At 49.0% G+C, this 20,164-nt stretch overlaps 1 protein-coding gene across 1 annotated transcript in view; it reads right to left on the bottom strand.

Moving 5' to 3' along the window:
• Positions 1–18,031, bottom strand: part of ALPK3 (alpha kinase 3) — a 47,984-nt gene extending 29,953 nt beyond the window's left edge. Inside the window, 3 exon segments of the mRNA XM_080914384.1 lie at positions 8,478–8,599; positions 12,269–12,307; positions 17,867–18,031. Coding sequence (XP_080770510.1) covers positions 8,478–8,599; positions 12,269–12,307; positions 17,867–18,009 — 304 coding nt within the window. The 5' untranslated portion in view covers positions 18,010–18,031.
• Between the last annotated feature and the right edge of the window lie 2,133 nt (positions 18,032–20,164).

The raw sequence follows: 20,164 nt of genomic DNA, 5'->3' as shown, positions 1-20,164 counted from the left end.
GTTCTAAACCTGGCATGGTGGTTCACAACTACAGTTTCAGGCTAGCCTTGGCTACAGAATGAGAGGCTACCCTGTCTCAGAGGAAAATATAAAGAAAAATAAGATAAAGAGCAAAGAAGAGAGATGTTTTATTTATTCATTCGTTTGTTTGTTTATTTGTTGGTTTCTTTGAAGCTGTGCTTCTCTGTGTAGCCCTGGCTGTCTTAGAACTCCACTTTGTAGAGCAGGCTGACTTCAAACTCACAGGGATCCACCTGCCTCTGCCTACAGAGTGCTGGGATTAAAGGCCTATACCACCATCACTTGGCCTCTTACTATTATTTTTGAGACAGGGTCTTTCTATGTAGGCCTTACTGTCCTGGAACCATGTAGACCAGGCTGGCCTTGAGCTCAGAGACCTGCCTGCCTCTGCGTGGGATACACTGTGCACCGCTGCACCTGAGCCTGTGAAACCATTTGTGGAGCTTTTTTTCTGTCTTGTAGCCCTGCTCCTGTTTCCTCTGCTGCACCAGAAGTGTTCATCAAGGTCACCTGTGACTGTGCATTGCTAAATCAATGGCCGGTTCTTAGGCCTGACTGCTCACGTTCCAGATTGGCTCTAGCTTATCGAGGGGCAGCAAGGACCCTGCTGATGTGATCTCTGGGTCAGCCCTCTCCTCTCCGCTCCTGACCTGTACATTGACTTCATATTGACTTTACACCTGCACTTGAAGGCCTAACAGGCAACAGACAACAGACTCCTTATCCCAAGCCAATTCACACACAGCTCAGTAAGTGGGCAATCCATCCCCGCAGCGTGGTTCAGGCTAAAGCACTGAGCCCTCCTTTTTCCTTTCTTCTCCTCACACCCGTTCTGACAGACAGACCTACAGGCTCTCCCTTGGGAACAGATCCAGAATCTGACCATTTCCTGTCCCAGCCTAGTCCCCATCACCTCTCATCCCCCATTTGGGTCCCAAAGAGACCTTCCTCAATGGCCTCCTTCCTCTGCCTTGGCCTCTCCAACTAAAATCACAACAAGCAGAGTGACACTCCCCTCTCAGTCTACTGTCACCCACACTCAGAGCACCCAGGAGCCCGCCTCACACAGGCACACATCATCTGCACCCTATCACTGTAGTGGCCTGGTCTCGGCGCCCTCTCCCCTTTTCGGGCTGCACCCCGGCCTCAGTCTTGCCGGCTCACCCTAACACAGCACAGGAGACCACATCCTGCACAGTTCTGCTTCCTAACTCCTCAAAGGCCTTCCAGCGCCCTGTGTGAGCCCGTGGCTCTCTCCCCTCAGCCTTGCTACCCCTCTTCTTGTTTCTTTCTTCCCAGAACACACTGCCATGCAACACACTGAGCCTAGTCATTTGTGAGTCCTGTCTGTCAGAGCTTCGTGACGGCGGGGACTCATCTGTGTTCTTCACCGCTGAGTCCCCAGTTCCTAGAATAGTGCCTGGTAATGCAATCCACAATAAGTAAATATTTACTGATGACTACATCAACAGTCTGCAGAGTCTATGGTCCAGAGAAGGAAGTCAGCTCTTTGGCTGGAGACTCGGTCTTGGATCGAGTAACACTGAAGCCATGGGTTCATACCTCCAGTCACCTGCACCTTCCCTTCTCGCCACTAATTATGACACTATAATAGCTTAGTTCCTTGGCCATCCCTCCTACTAGAGCCCAGACCCACACGAGCAGAAGCTCACTGCAGTGTCTGTCACCTGCACCAGTGCCTGCACTGCAGTTACTCCATTACTGCCCGTCAGATGAGCAAGAAAGGAGTAAGAGAACAGGTGACAAACGCAAGGTGGTTGGGGAGGGAAGCCTGACACGGGAGCCCCAGCCAAGGCATATAAGGAAGAGCAAAGGGCAAGCTGGGGAGCTCAAACATCAGAGGGGAGCAGGGGAGGCAGGGCTACAGCTGGCTCAGCCAGGAACAAACCGGGCTGTGCTGGCTGTAAACCGAGCCCTGTGTTTCCACTGTGCACTAAAGCCCTCGGTTACATCACTGTGCATGTGGCCCGGGCCAGCGCAGGTGCCCTCACCATCTTGTGGGATGATCTCACCCTCCAGGCCCTTGGAGTCTTCTGCCTCATGACCTGCCCAGGACATCCTCAGCCTCCAGTCCAGTGGAATAAAGGCATGGGGCAAGGAGAAGAACACTGAATGGCCTACACAGTTGCAGCCTCACCCCACAGGAACTCCCTGTGAGTCTGCCAATAGTGGGAATCAAGCAGTCAGCGCTGGGCCTCAGAGCAAGAATGGCTTTGAAAACAAGCTTATTTGGGGAACATGCTGGTTATTTCCTGGATAATGTGAACTATATTATATAAATACAAAAGGCAGAGAGAGCTAGGTCTTTAACTCAGCTCCACACATACTTCTACACATGTTATACACGCAAACACACACACACAGCTCTGTCTGGGACAGTTCAAAGTAGAGCCTGAGCCAGCAGCTTCCCCCTGCCCCCTCACAGCCTACGGTCTGTTTCACAGCCAACAGGCTCACCTAGGGAACACAACTTGGACACCCTCAGTCTCTTCCCAGCCACTCCCAATATGAAGAAACTCAGAGTCAGACAAACAGGAGTTTAAAGAGAACTTTCAGATATAGAATTTTTCCTGGTTCCTCGGAGCAAAAGTTGCTCACATTTGTTGAGGAAGACTTAACTGTGTGCCAGAATCTAAGCTGAGAGAAACACAGTCTTCATTCGTGTCTCATCTACCCTCAGAATGCTCCTAAGGATGGAACAATCCCCAGTACAAAACAACGGAAACCAGCGTGGGAGGCTTAGAGCTCAAGCTGCTCTTGCTGAGGACCGGAGTTTAGTTCCCAGACCCCACATGGCTGAGCACAACCACCTGGAATTCTAGTTTCAGATACTCTGATGCCCTCTTCAGGCCTCCTGGGGCACTGGTGCACACACGCTCTACATAGATGCACAGAGGTATGTATGCATAGGTGCATAGATACATAAAACCAATTTAAAGCCTTTTTAAAGTAAGGAAACCAAGGCTCATGAATTAAGACTTCTGTAAAAGTCCCCTAGTGAGGAAAGAGAAGAGCCTGAACTCAAATCCCTCTCTGCTATAAAGTGATCGTGTGATTCCTACTTTACGCAGGAGGAGAGCAAGCCCACGGGTTACTACCCAAGGCCACGTGGCTGGCACGTGGCTGGCACATGACACAGAAATTTTCTTTCTCCAGCATTCTTTCCAATGAGGATTCTGGGGTCAGTGTCTAACATTTTGCTCCTAAAAGTTGTCATATTAGACTTATTTCCCCAAAATAAGATTCATTCATTCTTCCTTCCCTCCTTCCTTCCTTCCTTCCTTCCTTCCTTCCTTCCTTTCTTTCTTGAAATGAGGTCCCTGGCTTCAATCTACCTATCTCTGATGCTTTCTTTTTCACTTCAACATGTGAATAAGCACATACATGCACATACATGCACATACATACCCCAACATAGAATGTACCCTTGAGCTGAGGCGAGTAGAGGAGGAAGGCCACCACACTGGGCAGTCTCAGACAGTAGCATTCCAGCCTAAACAGGCCTGCAGGAGCCAGGAGTCAGATTGCCCAGCCGTAGGCCCACTGTCTCTATTCTCCCACCGTGAGTAAAAATAAAGCTGCAGGTCTTGTGTTCCTGCTCCAGGTCCGTAGGGGTTTCCCTCCTGGAACAGCCAGTTCCCTGCTCCCTTGCTACAGCTGAATCTTCCTCGCCAGGACAAGGTTCCAACCAGCAGGAAAGCCTCATCCTCAACCTGGCAAGGTCCCAGAGATGACACATCCAACCTTCGTTGAGGGAAGGAGTGCTTCTTCCAGAGAGGAAGAGAGAATGACGTGGTCACCCTGCCTCCACTAACACAAGCGGGGACAGCAACAGCCTCACACAGAGGCCAGTCTCAGCCACTGACCTGCCAGGAACACCTCCGCACTGAGACTGAGAGTTGTCTAACACTGTCTCCCCAGTCCTTGGCACCCTCCCCTTTCCCTTTCCCCCTTATTGAGGTGATACCAACTCGACCTCTTTCTAATCTGCTACGGAAAACTGAATGAGCTGAGACTTGGGATCCATGTGGGAGGGAACAAAGACTGAAGATGTGGATACTGTGGTTGCCTGGAGCCCTGACAACTGCAGAAGAACAGTTGGTAGGTGCGCCTCAGCAGGGGACCATGGCAGCCATCAAGAGCAGGGATTAAAACAAACAAAAACAAAACCATTGCTCCTGAGGCCCATGAGATGCCTTTGCTGATAAAAGTGCTTTCTACCCTGCCTGCCAACAGGAGTCCCATCCCTGGGACACATAATGGAAGGACAGAACCAACTCCTAAGTTATTCTCTGACGATTACACAAACTCGCACGCGCGCGTGCACACACGCACGCACACACACACACACACACACACACACACTCGCAAATACAATGCAATTTAAAAATAATTATACCTTTGGGTTCCGGGGTTTTAAAACACTTGCCATATGAGCCTAATTACCTAAGCTCAAACCCTAGAATCCAGGATGGAAGGAGAAAACTGACTCCTGAAAGTTGACTTTTGATCTCTACACAAGTGCTTCCATAAGTACGCCCCCATGCACACACACACATAACACACATGCACACACACACATAACACATCATACATATACATATCACACACATACATGTACTGGCTGATTTTGTGTCAACTTGACACAAGCTAGAATTATCACAAAGGAGCCTCAGTTGAGGAAATGCCTCCATGAGATCCAGCTGTAAGGCATTTTCTCAATTAGTGATCAAGGGGGGAGGGCCCCGCCCATTGTGGGTGGAGCCATCCCTGGCCCAGCCCATTGTGGGTGGTGCCATTCCTGGGCTGGTAGACCTGGGTTCTATAGGAAAGCAGGCTGAGCAAGCCAGGGAAAGCAAGCCAGTAAGCAACATCCCTCCATGGCCTCTGCATCAGCTCCTGCTTCCTGACCTGCTTGAGTTCCAGTCCTGACTTCCTTTGGTAATGAACAGTGATATGGAAGCAATATGGAAGACAGGGCTATGAGTGTTGGGACACAGGCTCCAGGGTTCTTCCCTTCCCACCTCCCAGCACAGCTGCCCTCTGCTCCATCCTGATGCCTCAAGGCCTCACCTTCGTCTACCCAGTCACCATTTCAAAGGGTCCAGACTTAGGTGCTTCCAAGAACACGCAGTTTTGTTTACGGTTTTTTTTTTTTTTTTTTTTTTTGGTCAGTTAATCAATGACTTTCCTTTCCTCCCTTTCCTTTCCAACTTGCTTCTTGGTCATGATGTTTTGTGCAGGAATAGAAACCTTGACTAAGACAATACACATAAACATACATACCACATATCACACACACATGCACACACATCCATGCATATACACCATACCATACACATATTATACACATACACACATCACATACATATCATACACACATAATAATAATTCTTCAATTGCTCCTTGAGTTGAGCTTGAGGTGGAAAAGGCTTACTCCCATAGGGAGATTAGGAGCATTCAATAAACTGTTCCAAGATTCTGTACACCAAGCTTGTGTCTGGCAAGTCCACATTGATTCTGAGAAGCCAAGACACCCAACGCCTGCTCTTCCTGAGGCTCCTCATACAGGTCCCCACTGCAGATACTGCCGCTGCCCCACCCTTTTAATATTTACTGCAACACTGCAGAGATGAGCCAAATGGAAAAGATACTAATTTTGTCATCAACATGGCCAGGGGTCAGGGAGGTCATGTGGTAAGCAAGCACTGTGGCAGCTCCAGAGAGGAGCCAGCAAGTCTCACGTACACCAGGTCCTTACAGATCTCACGACCTGGAGAAAGAAATGTGGCAAAGTAACTGAGCCACGGAGGAGGAAGCTGGGACTCTCCTGGAAGTGCCGAGGCCAGCCCACGGACAGGCTAGGAGAAGGCATCAGCCAGGCAAAGCACCAGTGACCTCTAGGTAGCAGAACAACCATGCAAAAAGAGGAGAGGGAGTTACATGAGACACAGACAGACACAGAGAGAGGCAGACACAGAGAGACAGAGAGAGGTAGAGAGAGACAGAGAGACAAAGGGACAAAGAGAGAGACAGACACACACAGAGAGGCAGAGAGACAGGGGAGGGATGTGGGAGAACAGGCAACAAGAGAAATGGGACTTTGTAAAGTCCCAAAACGCTGTAAACAGGAAGTACACAGGCACATAGAAAGTGAAGCCCACAGCGCCAAGCCTGAGTCGGAAGTGTCAGCAACGGAGAACTAGCCAGAAAACCCCCACAGGGCACAGGACTGGTGGTTAGGGGTGGAGGGGAAGATGCCTTTAAAAACACATGTTGGGCCTGGTGGTGTGTGCACACCTATAAGCCCAGCACTCAGAAGCTGGACCAAGTTCTGCAGCTGGAGTCCAATCTAGGCTATGCATTAAGACCCTGTCTTAAAGCAAAAGGAAAACTTCTGAGAGTGGAGAGGTGTGCCTTTAATCTCAGCACTCAGGAAGGATTAATAATTGCTAATTACTATTGATAACAATAATAATAACTTGGAAGACAGAGACAGGCAGATCCCCGTGCGGCCAGCAGGAGATACATAGTGAGAACCTGTCTCAAGGAGCAGCAGCAACAGCAAACCAGACAGGATAGCTCATCCCTACAATCCCAGAGCAGTGGAAGGGACAAACTGCTGGACTTTGATAAATGTCTTTTAGTATAATTTGAAACCTTCACCTACATACATGTATTAATTGAATAAAATAAAGTTTAATTTTCTTGGAGACAAGGTTTCATGCATCTCAAGATGGCTTCAAACTGGCTGTGTTACAAAGGATGACCGTAAATATATGATCCTCCTGCCTCCACCTGCAGAGTGTGGGAATCCCAGAAATGCCCCTCCACAGGTTTATATACTGCTAGAGGGCAAATCCACAATCTTGTACATGCTATGCAAGGGCTCTACCAACTGAACTATATCCCCGGCTCCTGATTTTTTTCAAAGATAATTAAGAACATTCTACATCAAATGGCACATGAAAAATCATAGGGTAAAGTTATTTTCTAAGACCATTGGTGCTGCAGTGCGGGAGATGCAGCTGAAGGCAGGGCCATAGGGACTCAGCCAGAGGCAGGGCCACAGAGACTCAGGCAGTGAGTGCATAAGGGAAATGCAACCAGCTCCTCACCCCTTGGTGGCTCACCTAGCCTCTTCTAGCTTCCTCATCGGCAAAGCTTAACTAAAAATAGAACTTTGCAGAGGTTTAGAAAAATTCAGTTGCAACACACCATGTCATGTAAAGAATACAGGGAAGCTGGTGTCTCTCTAGCAGATTTGCTGTCGGTGTCCTGGTCATTGGGACAACTACCCAACAGAAAAGCAATCCCAAAGAAGCTGTTTACCTGGCCAGGCTAACCAAGTCCCTTCAGGATCAGGGAGTGTCCAAGCCTTTGACTAACTGACAAAAAAAAAATAAAATAAAATAAATAAAATAAAATAAAACAGTGTGTTCTTAGAAGCACCTAAGTCTGGGCCCTTTGAAATGGTGACTGTGTAGACGAAGGTGAGGCCTTGAGGCATCAGGATGGAGCAGAGGGCAGCTGTGCTGGGAGGTGGGAAGGAAAGAACCCTGGAGCCTGTGTCCCAACACTCATAGCCCTGTCTCCCGAGGTGACCACAGGGCTTCCTGATGTGGAAAGCACACATTTGTGGTCTTGCTTCCAAATAGGAGCTAAGCACCTGCAGGGTGCTAAGTGCTATTCGGATGGTTAGGCAGACATTAACTCTCTCAGCCTCATAATGCAGTGAAGGGGCAGCAACCTGCATAGCACCATATACTGGGAATGGGTGGACTGAGGATTCCAAGACAGGTAGCCTGTCTCCAGGGTCCACAGTTGGGGCAACTATACACTACTTCCTCTTGGGCTGGATACTCCTGAGTCACAAATGGTTCAACTATTCAGTGAGTGTTTAAAGGATGCCTTCAAAGACCAGTTATCCATTCTCTAGGTATACTTTAAGGGGAAGAACCCATAATGTGGGGGTTCATTGTCTTTGTTTTCTGCTTTTTGAAACAGGGTCTCATGTAGCCTAGGCCTACCTCAAACTCATTATGCAGCTAAGAATGACCTTAAACTTCTGGTCTTCTCGTCCATTCACATGCTGGGGTCACAGGTCGTGTAAGGGTTGTGGGGTGCTGAGGATAAAAGGGATAAAAGCCAGGGCTTCATGTATGCTAGGTAGCATTCTACCAACTGACCAACTGAACCACAATTTCAGCCATAAACACAGGTTTTAAAGAAGAAAGACAAAACACACACACACATACATGTGGTTCCAGAAGAAAAAGAGACACCAGCCCACACAGAGATATAAAATGAGAAAGAAAGGAAAAAAAATGCTAAAGTCAACTGGTTGAATACCTACCCTCTACCACTGTTCTAGCCTCCTGAGACCCTGCTCTTTGTAGGAACCCTGATAGAGATCATATCAATAGCATCCTTACCTGTGACAATGCAGGTGAACCTGACATCGCTGTCTTCGGACACAGCACGGGACTTGAGTGTGGTCTCAAACAGTGGCTGGGTCTCCTCTGTAAGCTGAGCAATGATGGAGCAGAAGGTGCTCCTAGGAGAAGCAAAACACCATTTAGAGCCCTTCCTATAAGCCACGCCCAGTGCAAGTCTTACCATGTTTGTCAGTCACCTGTGGTCCAAGTTCCTGGGTATATCTGAGCAAACCTTCCTGGCCAGGTTGGGGTGGGTACTGAGGGGCTGAATAGATTCTTGGCCCCAGGCTATTAGAACAGGTAGCTGACAAAAGGCCAGGCTCCTAAGCATACCGGAGTATAATCCTATACTTGCCCATCAGCCCCTTCCTGGGGGATGGTGGGGAGCTGGCTTCATAATCCATTTTCACCTCCTGGGAAGCTACTGTGTAGGAGAGACATACATGTAGGCATACATACGTGTAGACAGGTCAGGCCTCGGAGATGGAGCCGTAGCATAGCTCAGGCACACCAATGGGGAAAGGCCAGCTAGCTCTCGAGGATTCAGAGTCCCGAAGGCATGGAACCCTATCCTAGAGCTCAGACTCAGAAGAAAAGTGCCAGCACTTGTGAGCACAGGCCACGGCAGATGAAGAAGGAGCTGGCAATTCCAGAGCCTTGGCCTTGAAGGAGACGCTACTTTATGGACTATCAAATGAATTTTGGTGCCATACAGAGCTATGGGCTGGTACTAGCAAGCCAGGTGTGGGTCCTCCGCTCTGTCTACGGACACCACATTCTGAATTGAAAACAAACCTGGCAACTGCAGGGCTGCAAAGTCACAGACTGACTCCTGAACAAGCCAGAACTCTTGGTTCCCTGTGGTCCAGTCTTTCCTGTAGACCTCAGCTGTATCTGTGGGCTTATTGTGTATACCCCAGACTCACCAACAATCCTCAGGGCTTACAATCCACTCCTTTCTGAGCACAGGAAAAAGACCTCGGCACCAAACCCTTCCATGGGCCAGCAAAGACAATGCATTCCCAGGCGTGAAGCTTAACCACATAGCCAGGTGGTGTGGTGCACAAGCTGTGCCCTGCCCTCCTCCCCTTCCCAGGCACACACTCTTGGTGAGCAGCAGTTGGAACTGTGAGGGGGAAACACCAACAGAAGCAGAGGGAACCGTGGAGAAAGACAAATCACTCCAAGCTGCCTTTCTCTGGGTCTCAGAGGAAGGGGTGGACTCCCACAGTCAGATTTACTTGCCCACGACTCTCCACCAGGTACAGAGTGAGAGGTGAAGGGAACACAAGCAGACAGTGGGCGACCCTACATACTCTGCGGAGAGAAGGCACCATGCTCAAAGCATCTTTTCTCTAAGCATTATACTGCACTTCAGAAAGTTTGCATCTCAGGAAGTGTTTTGAATCAAGTGAGACTTCTGCATCAATGGTGTCTAAGGATGCAGGACCCTAGACATTTGGAGAGTTAACAGGAGTCCTCCCTTCAAGGTCCACCCAGGATGGAGATCTCCCTCTCATATACCTGAGGACTGGGCCAGGCTTACAAATTGCATTTGGCAGCATCTTCTCACGGAGAATCTGCACCTTTCTTTCCCTTGTAAGTCATTCAGAAATAGTGAACCTCTTTGTATCTAGACTATCAACTCCCTCATCACTCAGGATGTAACATCTGGAAATGGTTTTTGTTCTTTTTTTTAGAGAGAGTAGGTTAATATAAAGCCTCAGTCTTCAAGTACCTGTGATTTACAACCCTAAAAATGTTTCAAGTGTTCTTTTTTCTTTCTTCCACTTCTTTTTTTCTTTCTTTTGCTGCCTCTTCTTCTTCTTCTTCTTCTTCTTCTTCTTCTTCTTCTCCTTCTCCTTCTCCTTCTCCTTCTCTCTCTCCCTCTTCCCCTTCTCCTTCTTCCACTTCCTCCTCTCCTTCTTCTTCTTCTCCTTCCCCTTCTCCCTCTTCCACTTCCTCTTCTTCTTCATCCTCTTCCTCCTCCTCCTTTAAGACAAGATCTCTCCATGTGGTCCTGGCTGTCCTGAAACCCACTCTGTAGACGAGGCTGGCATCAAACTCACAGAGAACTCACCTACCTCTGCCTCTCAAGTCTTGGGATCAAACACATGCACTGCTGCACCTGTTTTGAAGGTGTTTCTTGTTGTTGTCACACTTATAGCAATTTCTGATTTTGGAGAACTTTCTAGAAAATTCTAAGCTAAATAGAGCCCAACTCCTGTAAATTCTTATTACATTAAATAAGTTGCTTTTGTTTGGGTTTTGCTTTGTTTTTTGCTCGTCATCTGAAGTATTTACTTTGTCTGAGAGAGAGCAAGAGTGAGTGAGTGTGTGTGTGTAAGGGGGGGGGGAGGAATATGAGATTGTGTGACGGTATGGGGCCCAAGTGGGCCACAGCACATATGTAGCAGTCGGAGGACAACTGTGGTTCTCTTTTCCTCACCTTTACCTGAGTTCTAGAAATTGATCACCAGGCTTGAAAGCTAAGTGAGAGTCTTGACCTGCTGAGGAGTCTTTCCACTTTGTTTTACTCTCTGGGGCTTTTGTTTGGTTGTTGAGAACAGGGTCTCAGTATGTAGCTATGGATGCCTGGAACTTTGTATGTAGACCAGGCTGGCTCAGGGGAAAGCTGCCTTATATTGTTCTGTTCTGTTGACCAGCAAGCAGCTTCTGGCTGCCACAACTTTCTGTCCCTGTCCTTACCGTGTTGTGAACAAGACTCCAGCTGTTACCTGTCCAGGCGCCTGAGAAACCAGGAAATCCGCACACATCTAGTAACAGTCTTTACAGCCATGACACTTCCAAATTCTTCCAGTTCCATGGCTTGGTAATAGGATCATAATATGTCTCTTGAAAGGATCCCAGAATCGTTGTTTTCCATGATGTTCAAAGGAGCCTAACCCTGCCTGGTATGTGCTACTTGCCTTCCTGTGAATACCCACCCTGCCCCCACACACTTCCACACATCATTCTGAACCATGTGAGCTATCCTCTCTTCCTTCCCCACCAAAGTTCCCTCTGTCTTTATCCCATCAAGGACCAAACATTAGCTAAGAACTAACTAATCATGTCTGAAGATGTGAGGAATTATTCGGAAACCAGTTGGTTAGTCAGGAATCTTTCTCTGCGTGAAAAAAAAAAAAAAAAAAAAAAAAAACATAGCTAACTCTCCCAAATCTCCCACTCTGGGGATGGGGCCCAACTGGTGAGAAGCAGCCAGGAAATGGTCCCGCTCTGGTGCTGATATTCAGCTCAGCCGGGGCTGGAGAGCTGTCCCGTCCGGCAGGTGAAAGAGCAGCTTTTCAGCCAGCAAACTTTGACCACTGACTTGCTTGGGCTCAGGACAGTAAGGTTGTCTCTGACCTTACAGAGTTCTGGGTCGCTGAGGGTGGGGAGGGGTCAGTGAAAAGAAAAATGTAAAGGAAGAGACGGTGGCAGGGTTAACATGTAAAGGCTAGGGCCACTAGCACAGGAAGATGAATAAGGTATCCAAAGCTAGGCTCGGGGCTCCTGTGACTGGTGGCTGCCTGCTCCATCCCCTCGGTGTCCGTTTCATCTCAGCACTTCCTGCCCGTGTCTTCATTCCTGAGTTCCAGGCCCATGCAAGCATCAACTCTGGTCCCTGTGCAACCCTGCCCATGTGAGTACCTTCTTACGCCCTCCCCATCACCATCCAGACCTCCCTTCACCCCATGCAGCTGGTTAGTGTACCGAGCAGTCATCCAGTGGCCCCTCGAGGCCTCTCAAGAGCAGTCGGAGAATGTGATGCAGTGTGTGTTTACCTTCCAGAGCTGGAGTGAGACAACCGTCTGCTTGATAAGCTAAGCGAAAACAGTAAATGGAATCGTTAGGCCCAAAAGCAAGGAGAGGAGGAGGCAAAATCAACAACAGTCACAAAGTATTAATCAGCCACCATCTGAGACCCAGAGGCCTTTCTATTAAAAGGGACCAGCTGTCTTAGTTGGCGGCTCCTGTTAGCAGCGAGTGTCCTCACCGTTGGACACCAATCTATCTAAGGCTGAGAGCTCATTAAATTCAGCAGAGTCCAGGAAATCTGTTAGGCAGGGTGGAGGCCCCTGGGGGCTGTGCTTTGAAAGAAAGGTGTACATCAGACGGGAGTCTCTTTCCCCAGAGGGACGCCTATGTCTATCCCCCACCCATCCACAGCATGCCAGCCTTCGGGTAGCTGTGGCTTCGATTCTTGCCTTTGAGAAAGAGCAGCAGCGTTTCTGGAAATCCGGCACAGATGGGTGTCTTGAAGAACATCCACCATAAATATGTTAAAGTCTGGTTAAAGAGCAAGGCAAACCAGCTGGGAGAGCGAAGAGGAGGGACACCAAGCAGTTAATTCAGCAGGAGCTAGTCACCCAGCTCCCTCCATCCAGCATCCCATCCTGCTTAGACACCGGGGGCACAGACAAGAGCCCACATCCTCCACTGGGGAAGAGGACTCACGAGGAAGTAGGGCATCAGCCCTTTGGTGTGAGCCATCTTTGACCTCTTCCTCCAGTAGATCCCAGGTCTTTGGGAGATGGCAAGAGCCACCGCACCCATGCTCACCCCTTCACTCTTTATAGCACCCTAAGTCTGCTCACTGGCACTCAGGAGAGCCCATGACCCTATCTCTCAATGACCCATACTCTTCTCCTCCATTGCACGTGGGGCTGTTTTGGATGCTCCACATTCTTCCAAATCCCTAAGCTCCAGACTCTCCATCTTGAACTCTTCTTTCTCCTGTCCCACAAATCCAAGCAACACTTCTTTCTCCTTTTCTAAAACTCTCTCCTTGTTACAGTGCTCGGATCTAAATCTAGACAGCTCCACTTAACGGCCCTCATCATCAATAATTCCCTCATAAGGTTACTGTTTGGGTTTGTTTTATTTTTGCTATTCCGTTTGCTTGGCTGGTTGGTTTGGGGTAATGAGGTCTCATGAAACCCAGGCTGGCTTCAAACCTACTGCAAAGCCAGAGCTGTTTTTGAATTCCCAGTGATCCTTCTGCCTCAGCCTCCTGAGTCCTGGGATTACGGGCATACATCATCATAGCTGGCTTCACACACTACTCTGTAGGAAATGCCACAGTAGCCCACTGAAAGTATGTCCAGACTCGACGACAAGTAAAATCCTCCCCTGGCCCTTCTTACAGTCCCTTCCAACATCCAGGTTCTACTCCAGCCAAACCCATCCTTAACTGGCAAGGCCACACCCAAGGCTACCATTTCTTGCCTTCCTTCTGCTCAGTTAACTCTTGTCCAAACTAAGTCTTTTTTCAGCTAGAGAAGCTACAAAACATAGTGTGACCCATACAATGGGAAATCGTGATTGTTTTTATGAGAGAAGGAGTTAGGAGGAGAAAAGAAACAGCATTTTCAAACAGGATAGGTCCTCCCCAGCCCCCCCCCCCACACCCGAGAGGGAACTGCTGTTCCAGAAGAGTCAGGGAAAGGGCACACACACCACAGGCGCCTTTATTTGGAACCTTAAAAATCTGTGTGGGTACAATCTCCCTTAGTTCCGAGGTACTGGCCAACTCTAACCTTCCCTGACCACAAACTACCTTTGTCCCTCTCCTTGGAACTGAGAGATTTCCCCTTGAGCCTGGACCTCCTCCCTAGGAAGGCAAGGCGTTGGGCCAGTTTTCTAATTTACAACGGAAAATGGCAGGTCCCACCTCCACGTGGGCAAGAGACTGAGCAGAGACAGTGAGTCCTCTTCCTGCAGCTTTGCTTCCTGGCCCTGTCAGCCAACCCTCGCCTTGCATGCTTGTTAAGGTTTATTTTGTTTTGTTTTGTTTTTAAAGATTTTTTTAAAAACATATTTAATTAATTAATTTAGGATTTTCAAGACAGGGTTTCTCTGTGTAGCCCTGGCTATCCTGGAACTATCTCTGTAGACCAGGCTGGCTTCGAACTCACAGAGGTCACCTGCCTCTGTCTTCTGGGTGCTGGAGGCATGTGCCACCACTGTTTGGTCTGTTTTTATTATTTTTAAATTGCGTATGTTGCAAGTGCAGGTGCCCCTACAAGAACAGAGGCATCAGATCCCCTAGAGCTGGAGTTACAGGTGGTTGTGAGCCAGCAAGTGTGGGGGCTGGGAACCGAGACCAGGTCCTCGGAAAGAGCAGCATGCGCTCCTAAGTGCTGAGCTATCACTCTAGCCTGATTCATGTTCTTTTTAGTTGTGTGGGTGGGTGGGGAGGATGCCCAAATGTGTGCAGAGGCCATCAGAGGCCAGAAGATGGCGTCAGACCCCTTGGAGTGTAGGTACAGACAGTTGTGAGAGGCCCAACCTGAATCTTGGGAACCAAATCTGGTGTTCTCTGGAAAACGAAGTAAGTCCTCTTAGCTGCTGAGCCATTGTGCAGGCCCTTGACCTTACATGTTAACCAGGCACCTGGTCATCAGAAGGCAGATCTGGAGAGTGAAGTTTCTGGGTTTGTGGAGGGTGGGGTGGGCCAGGGAGCATCAGAGACAGCCAGCATTGGAGCTGAAGGGTTTTAGAGTTCTCGTCATGCTTCTGTTGCAGAATAGGTATTTGGGGCTAAGAAAGAATAGGCCTAGAAGAATGGGAACAGGCATGGAAGCTGAAGGGGGGGTGTCTCCCATCCTGCTATGCTGGGACATAAAAGATTTCCAGAAAGTTCTGGCCCAATGCCTTTGTTTCCCTAACATCTTAGACAACCTGCCTTACCCAAGAGGAACGGCAGAGGCTGTTTCAAAGTGGTGGGAAGTAATGCCACAGCCCTTCTGTTCCTATGAGGCCAAAAGATTAGGGTCTTCGTGAAACAAGAGGTCAGGGACTTGACAACTTTTGAGTGTCACACATAAGCTGGTCAGTCATTATTGCTTATTCTCAGCTTCAATTCTTTAAAGTACTGAGATAAGACTAGAAGCCCCTCCAAGGACCATGGGGCAGGCAGAAAGTCTGGGACACATATAGACTCTGGAGCCTCAGCCACATGGCAATTGCCCACAGTCCTGAGGGAAAGCCCAGTCTCAGAGCCCATGGGAAGGACCCTTAAGAGCAAGCCAGGTAGTGGTGACATACGCCTGTAATATAAGCACTTGGGGTACAGAGGCAGGCAGTTTTCTGAGTTCGAGGCCAGCCTAGTCTGCAGAGTGAGCTCCGGGACAGCCAGAGCTACACAGAGAAACCCTGTCCCTTAAACAAACAAACAAACAAACAGCAACAGCAACAACAAAACCATAAAGATCTCCGCAGATCTACGAAAAATGGCAGACCCAGAATATATTCGATCCAAAATGGAGGAGGGCAGGCAGAAATGGTCTCTCAGTCAGGACCCTGGGATGGGGCTGGGCAGAGCTAGTGAAGTCCTCAAGGGACCCCTCTTCTTCTTTGTTCTTGGGTCTCTCCACCCCCATGGGCAGGCAGTCATCTGAGGGGCAGCAGACTGCAGTTCCCCCCTCCAACACAGGTCAGACCTTTCCATGGTTGGGGGAACTGTCCCTCCCCCAGCCTGAGCTCAGCCCACTTCACAATCCTTTTAGGCCATAGGCTCTTCGAGAAGCCAAGCAAATCTGGCTGCTCTTGTCAGGACCCATTGGGGTCTGTAGCCAGTTGGCAGGAGGTGGAAAAATACAGAGGAAACGGTCCCAAGTCCGAGACTAGAAAACCCTCTCCCACTGCTCCTGTCCGGGGCCTTCAGATACCCAATGAGAGCAGCCTTCTAACAACATCACCATTAAGGACTCAAGCCAGACAAACTTCTCTTACTTCCCACCCTCTGGCTGGCACACTATAAAAATGTCTAACACAAGCTCAGCCAGGAAACGGCCCCTGGTCCAAGCCTCCAGTCTTGTTCCTAACAGCCCAGAACCCAGTCCCCTCTGCCTGGCTTTCAAACCATCCTTTGTTTCCTTCCTCCACTGCAACATCTCCAAGAAGAATCCTGCTTCCTCTTCTTGTTCACTGCTATTGACAAAGGCCAGATACTGAATGAAGCAGTGCCCAGATAAGTCACAGTGACAAGTGAGCTTGAGGGTTCTCACTAGGCAGGCAGCCTCACTTAAGGACTACAATAAATTCCACGTTTTCTTGCAGTGTTCCACAGGGCCAACAATTGAGGAAATGGTGCCCCCACCACAACCCCCAGCAACCCAGGAGCCTGGTTGAGTCTGACTTAGTCACAGTACTAGCCCTCAGTCCTGCCCCAAACATGTGACGCCATTTGCCGGGTTCTATGCAGAAACAGGTTCCGGTTACATTTGAACTTTTCCAACTCCAAGGTCAATAGGACTCAGTCGGTCCAGGAGGAAGTGCCCAGGACTTTTCCTAACTGTCCTGTGCTCCTTTTTTCTTTTTCTTTTCTTTTCTTTTCTTTTCTTTTTTTTTTTTTTTTTTCTCTTTTTTTCTTTTTTTTCTTTTTTCTTTTTTTTTTTTTTACTGGGGGAGCAGAAGTCTGTAGGTAATGTCAGAGAGAAACATGTTACAACAGCCAAAATCTGGTGCTGAGCCTTAGCCTACTCCAAGGCCCACCCTGTTACATTTCCTTTTGGAAAATGGGCTCAAGAGGGAAGCTGAGCTGCCCACAAGGGCAGGAAGTTTCTGTCTCCAGGATAGTGTACTTGTTCTTGGGTGTCTGCAACTTAAGAGTGTCTTGGAAAGCTTGCTTATTGTCTGTGCGTTCTTTCCAACTAGGAATAACATAGCCCCCCGAAACAATGCCTTCAAACTGCTGTCACTGCAAGGGGCCCAATAAAGGGTTCATCAGTCCCACCCCTCCTGTGGCATTTCAACCCCCACTGGGCAGAGTAATTAACTTCAAGCCCTAGATCCCTCCCTGATTCCCCAGACAGGGCCAACAGCTACCTCCTGGCACCCCTTCCTCTCAACCAGACACAACACAGCTCTGGAAGGCCAAAGCCCTAGGCCCAGGGGAGGAACTTCAGTTATCACAAGGCTGATCTCTGACTCTAAGCTAAACAGCCCCTACTGGCTCCCCCACACCCACCCACCAGCAGCTTCCCCTCCTTTGAAGCCTGAGGAATTTCAGACACCCTGGATCTCCTTATCACTAGCTGTGGAATTCAGCCCTGGGAGTAGCTTGGTGTGGGTGAGGGAGATAAGGAAAGTCTTCAGACCCCGGTAAAATCACCCCAAACGGGGGCTTTCTCCTCTCAGGGTCACACATTTAAGGCCCTCGGGCCCTCAAGCCCTCAAGGGGCCAAAAGGGTACCATGAGGGTCCCTTCTGGCCGGGTTCTGTCCCCAGTCCTCAGGGCCTTGGGGTTAAAAAAGTTTGAGGGCACAGGCTTTACCCAGACCTCCAGATTTCCGGGCGCTTTAGAAATCCTGGACACACCAGGCCACCACCCAAGGGATAGAGCAGCCTGGGGCAACCCAGGGCCCTGGGCGACTCACCTAGCCTCCGGCCGCACGCTGAGCAGGTAGCTGCGACTGGCTGGGCCGGGAGTCCACACCGGCCCATCGTCCTCGCCATCTCCGCCGGCTCCTGCTCGACCACCCAGGCCCCAGCCCCGGCCCACGGCCCTCCGCGACCCCATGGCACCGCAGCCCCTGCCTCCAGCCCCGGCTCCTGCCCGATGCTGACGCGAGCCCCTATTTATAACCCGGGGCTGCTGTCACCTGCTGCTGTCCCTCCCCCGGTCTAGCGCAGCTACTCGGCCTGACCAGAGAGCCAGGGGGGCCTGCAGAGAAACGCTGAGAATGCCGACCATGAGACAGAAAGAAAGAGTTCCTGGAGCCCCGGCCTCCCTACAACTTTCTTCTGGGCGGCTTCCAGTTTTCAGAGAAACACGTAGAAAGACGGTAGCGAAGAGTTCGTAGAAAAGACGAGCTTAAGATAGACCCTGAAAGGGGCCACCAGCCAGTGGTTCTTGGGCCACTACTTAGACATATTCTGTCACCTCAGTCAGTGACTTCCCTCTACCCAAAGGAGCCCAAGATTCCTGGGTGCACATTCTGTGTCTCCCCCAAACCCTTACCAGTATCTAGCATATATTAGTGACTCATCAAAGGCTTCGAGAATAATCCAACCCCTTCCACCCCTCCAGGCTCCATTTCCTAAGGTCAGAAATGGGCCAAGTCCTAATGCTTAGAAAAAACAATTCTATCCTTCAGCATTTCCAGAGCAAGCTGCTAAGCACAGTTTAAACCTGGCGCTTATTTTTTGGGGGAAGTGACCACAGTGGGTTTATCTGTCCCTGGCCACAGACCCAGCCTGTGCCAATTAAAGGTCTTCACTAAAATATTTATTTATTCTCTTTCTCAGTCCTGGCTTCAAGCAAGTGCTGGGACTACGGGTGTGTGCCTTCATTCCTGACTTACCAAGACAGTCTTTAAAAATAAAAATACATTCAGGCAGCTGCGGGGACTGGCTGACTACTTGGGTGAGGGTCCCACGACCCTCTTTGCCTCTTCTTTTCTGAAGGAAAGTCCACCGTCAATGAGCCCAGCTGAGATGATCTTCTGTAAACAGACATAGCTTTTGAAGATGCTGTCAGTTTGGTTTGGAAAATAGTCCTGGACAACAAGACAGCTTATGAGAGTTTCTCCCATCTTTCCACCACAAAGGGCCTGGGGATGCAACTCGGTTCATCGGATCTGCTTTGCAGCAGGAACTTTATTGTTTTAAATGAACATTAAGTTTCCCTATATTTTCTTTTCTTTCCTGACTCTAAATTCTCCCTTGCTCTCCTGCTTGCTCTATTTCAAATTCATGGCCTCTTTTTCTTTAATTGTTGTTATAAATATTTCTTTAATTGTTGCCACACACACACACACACACACACACACACACGTATGTATTCCTAAATACATAAATACAACCTGCTCAGTCTGTACAATGTTACTTGTGTGTATATTTCAGGCTGACTATTTGGTACTGGATAACCAATTGGTATGCTCTTTCCTAGAGAAGACTTTTTCTGACTCTCGGCATTTCTTAATTGCCAATAGTCTTTGTCTAGGTTTGAGGTCCTGTGAGCTTTCCCTGTTCCATGACAGCACGTTTACTTGTATCATCCATGTTCTGGTCTTGTTTAGGCAGCCATGCTGGTGAGACTTCATGTGTATAATACCTGACATTTTTAGGAGAACAATGTTACAGAAACTTCTTGTTTCTAGAATCTTTCCCTCCCTCTTCAACAATGGTCCCTGAGTCTTGGTTGGAGGAGCTGTGCTGTGAGCACATGACCCCATTCATCTTTGTTCTCGGGTCTCTAGAGATGCATGTGTTAGAATCCCTCCAGCCACAGTACCAACCTTTAAATATTTGCCAACTATGGTCACATGATCTCAGGCCACAAAGGACTTACAATATAACTAGATAGATTATTAGCACATAAGACACTGCAAGGGGCAACAAGCAAGGGGCAGAACCAGAGAGAGGGGCAGAACCAGAGAGAGGGGCACACAGGCATAAAGAAATGGAGTGATTAGTTCAGTCTGGGGATTTGGTCAGGAAGGAAGTAGGGCTTGAACATGATTTTAAAAAACAGGTGCTCACCAAGTAGACTATGGAGGGAAACATTATTCCAGCTAGAGGAAGGCATGTATATAAACACAGGAGACATGCATGCCACTCAAGTGTAAAGGAAACAGAGAGGCAGTCAGTCACCAGACACGAGACAGAGCCTAGCGGCCTGGTTCAGCACACCGTGGGACTAGCCTAAACTGTTTCAGTATGAGTCACTGTTT

Source organism: Micromys minutus (assembly GCF_963924665.1).
Source record: "Micromys minutus genome assembly, chromosome: 3".
NCBI classification, from domain to species: Eukaryota; Metazoa; Chordata; class Mammalia; order Rodentia; family Muridae; genus Micromys; species Micromys minutus.
The sequence above is the reverse complement of the archived record's forward strand: the minus strand, read 5'-3'. Positions and strand labels throughout refer to the sequence as shown.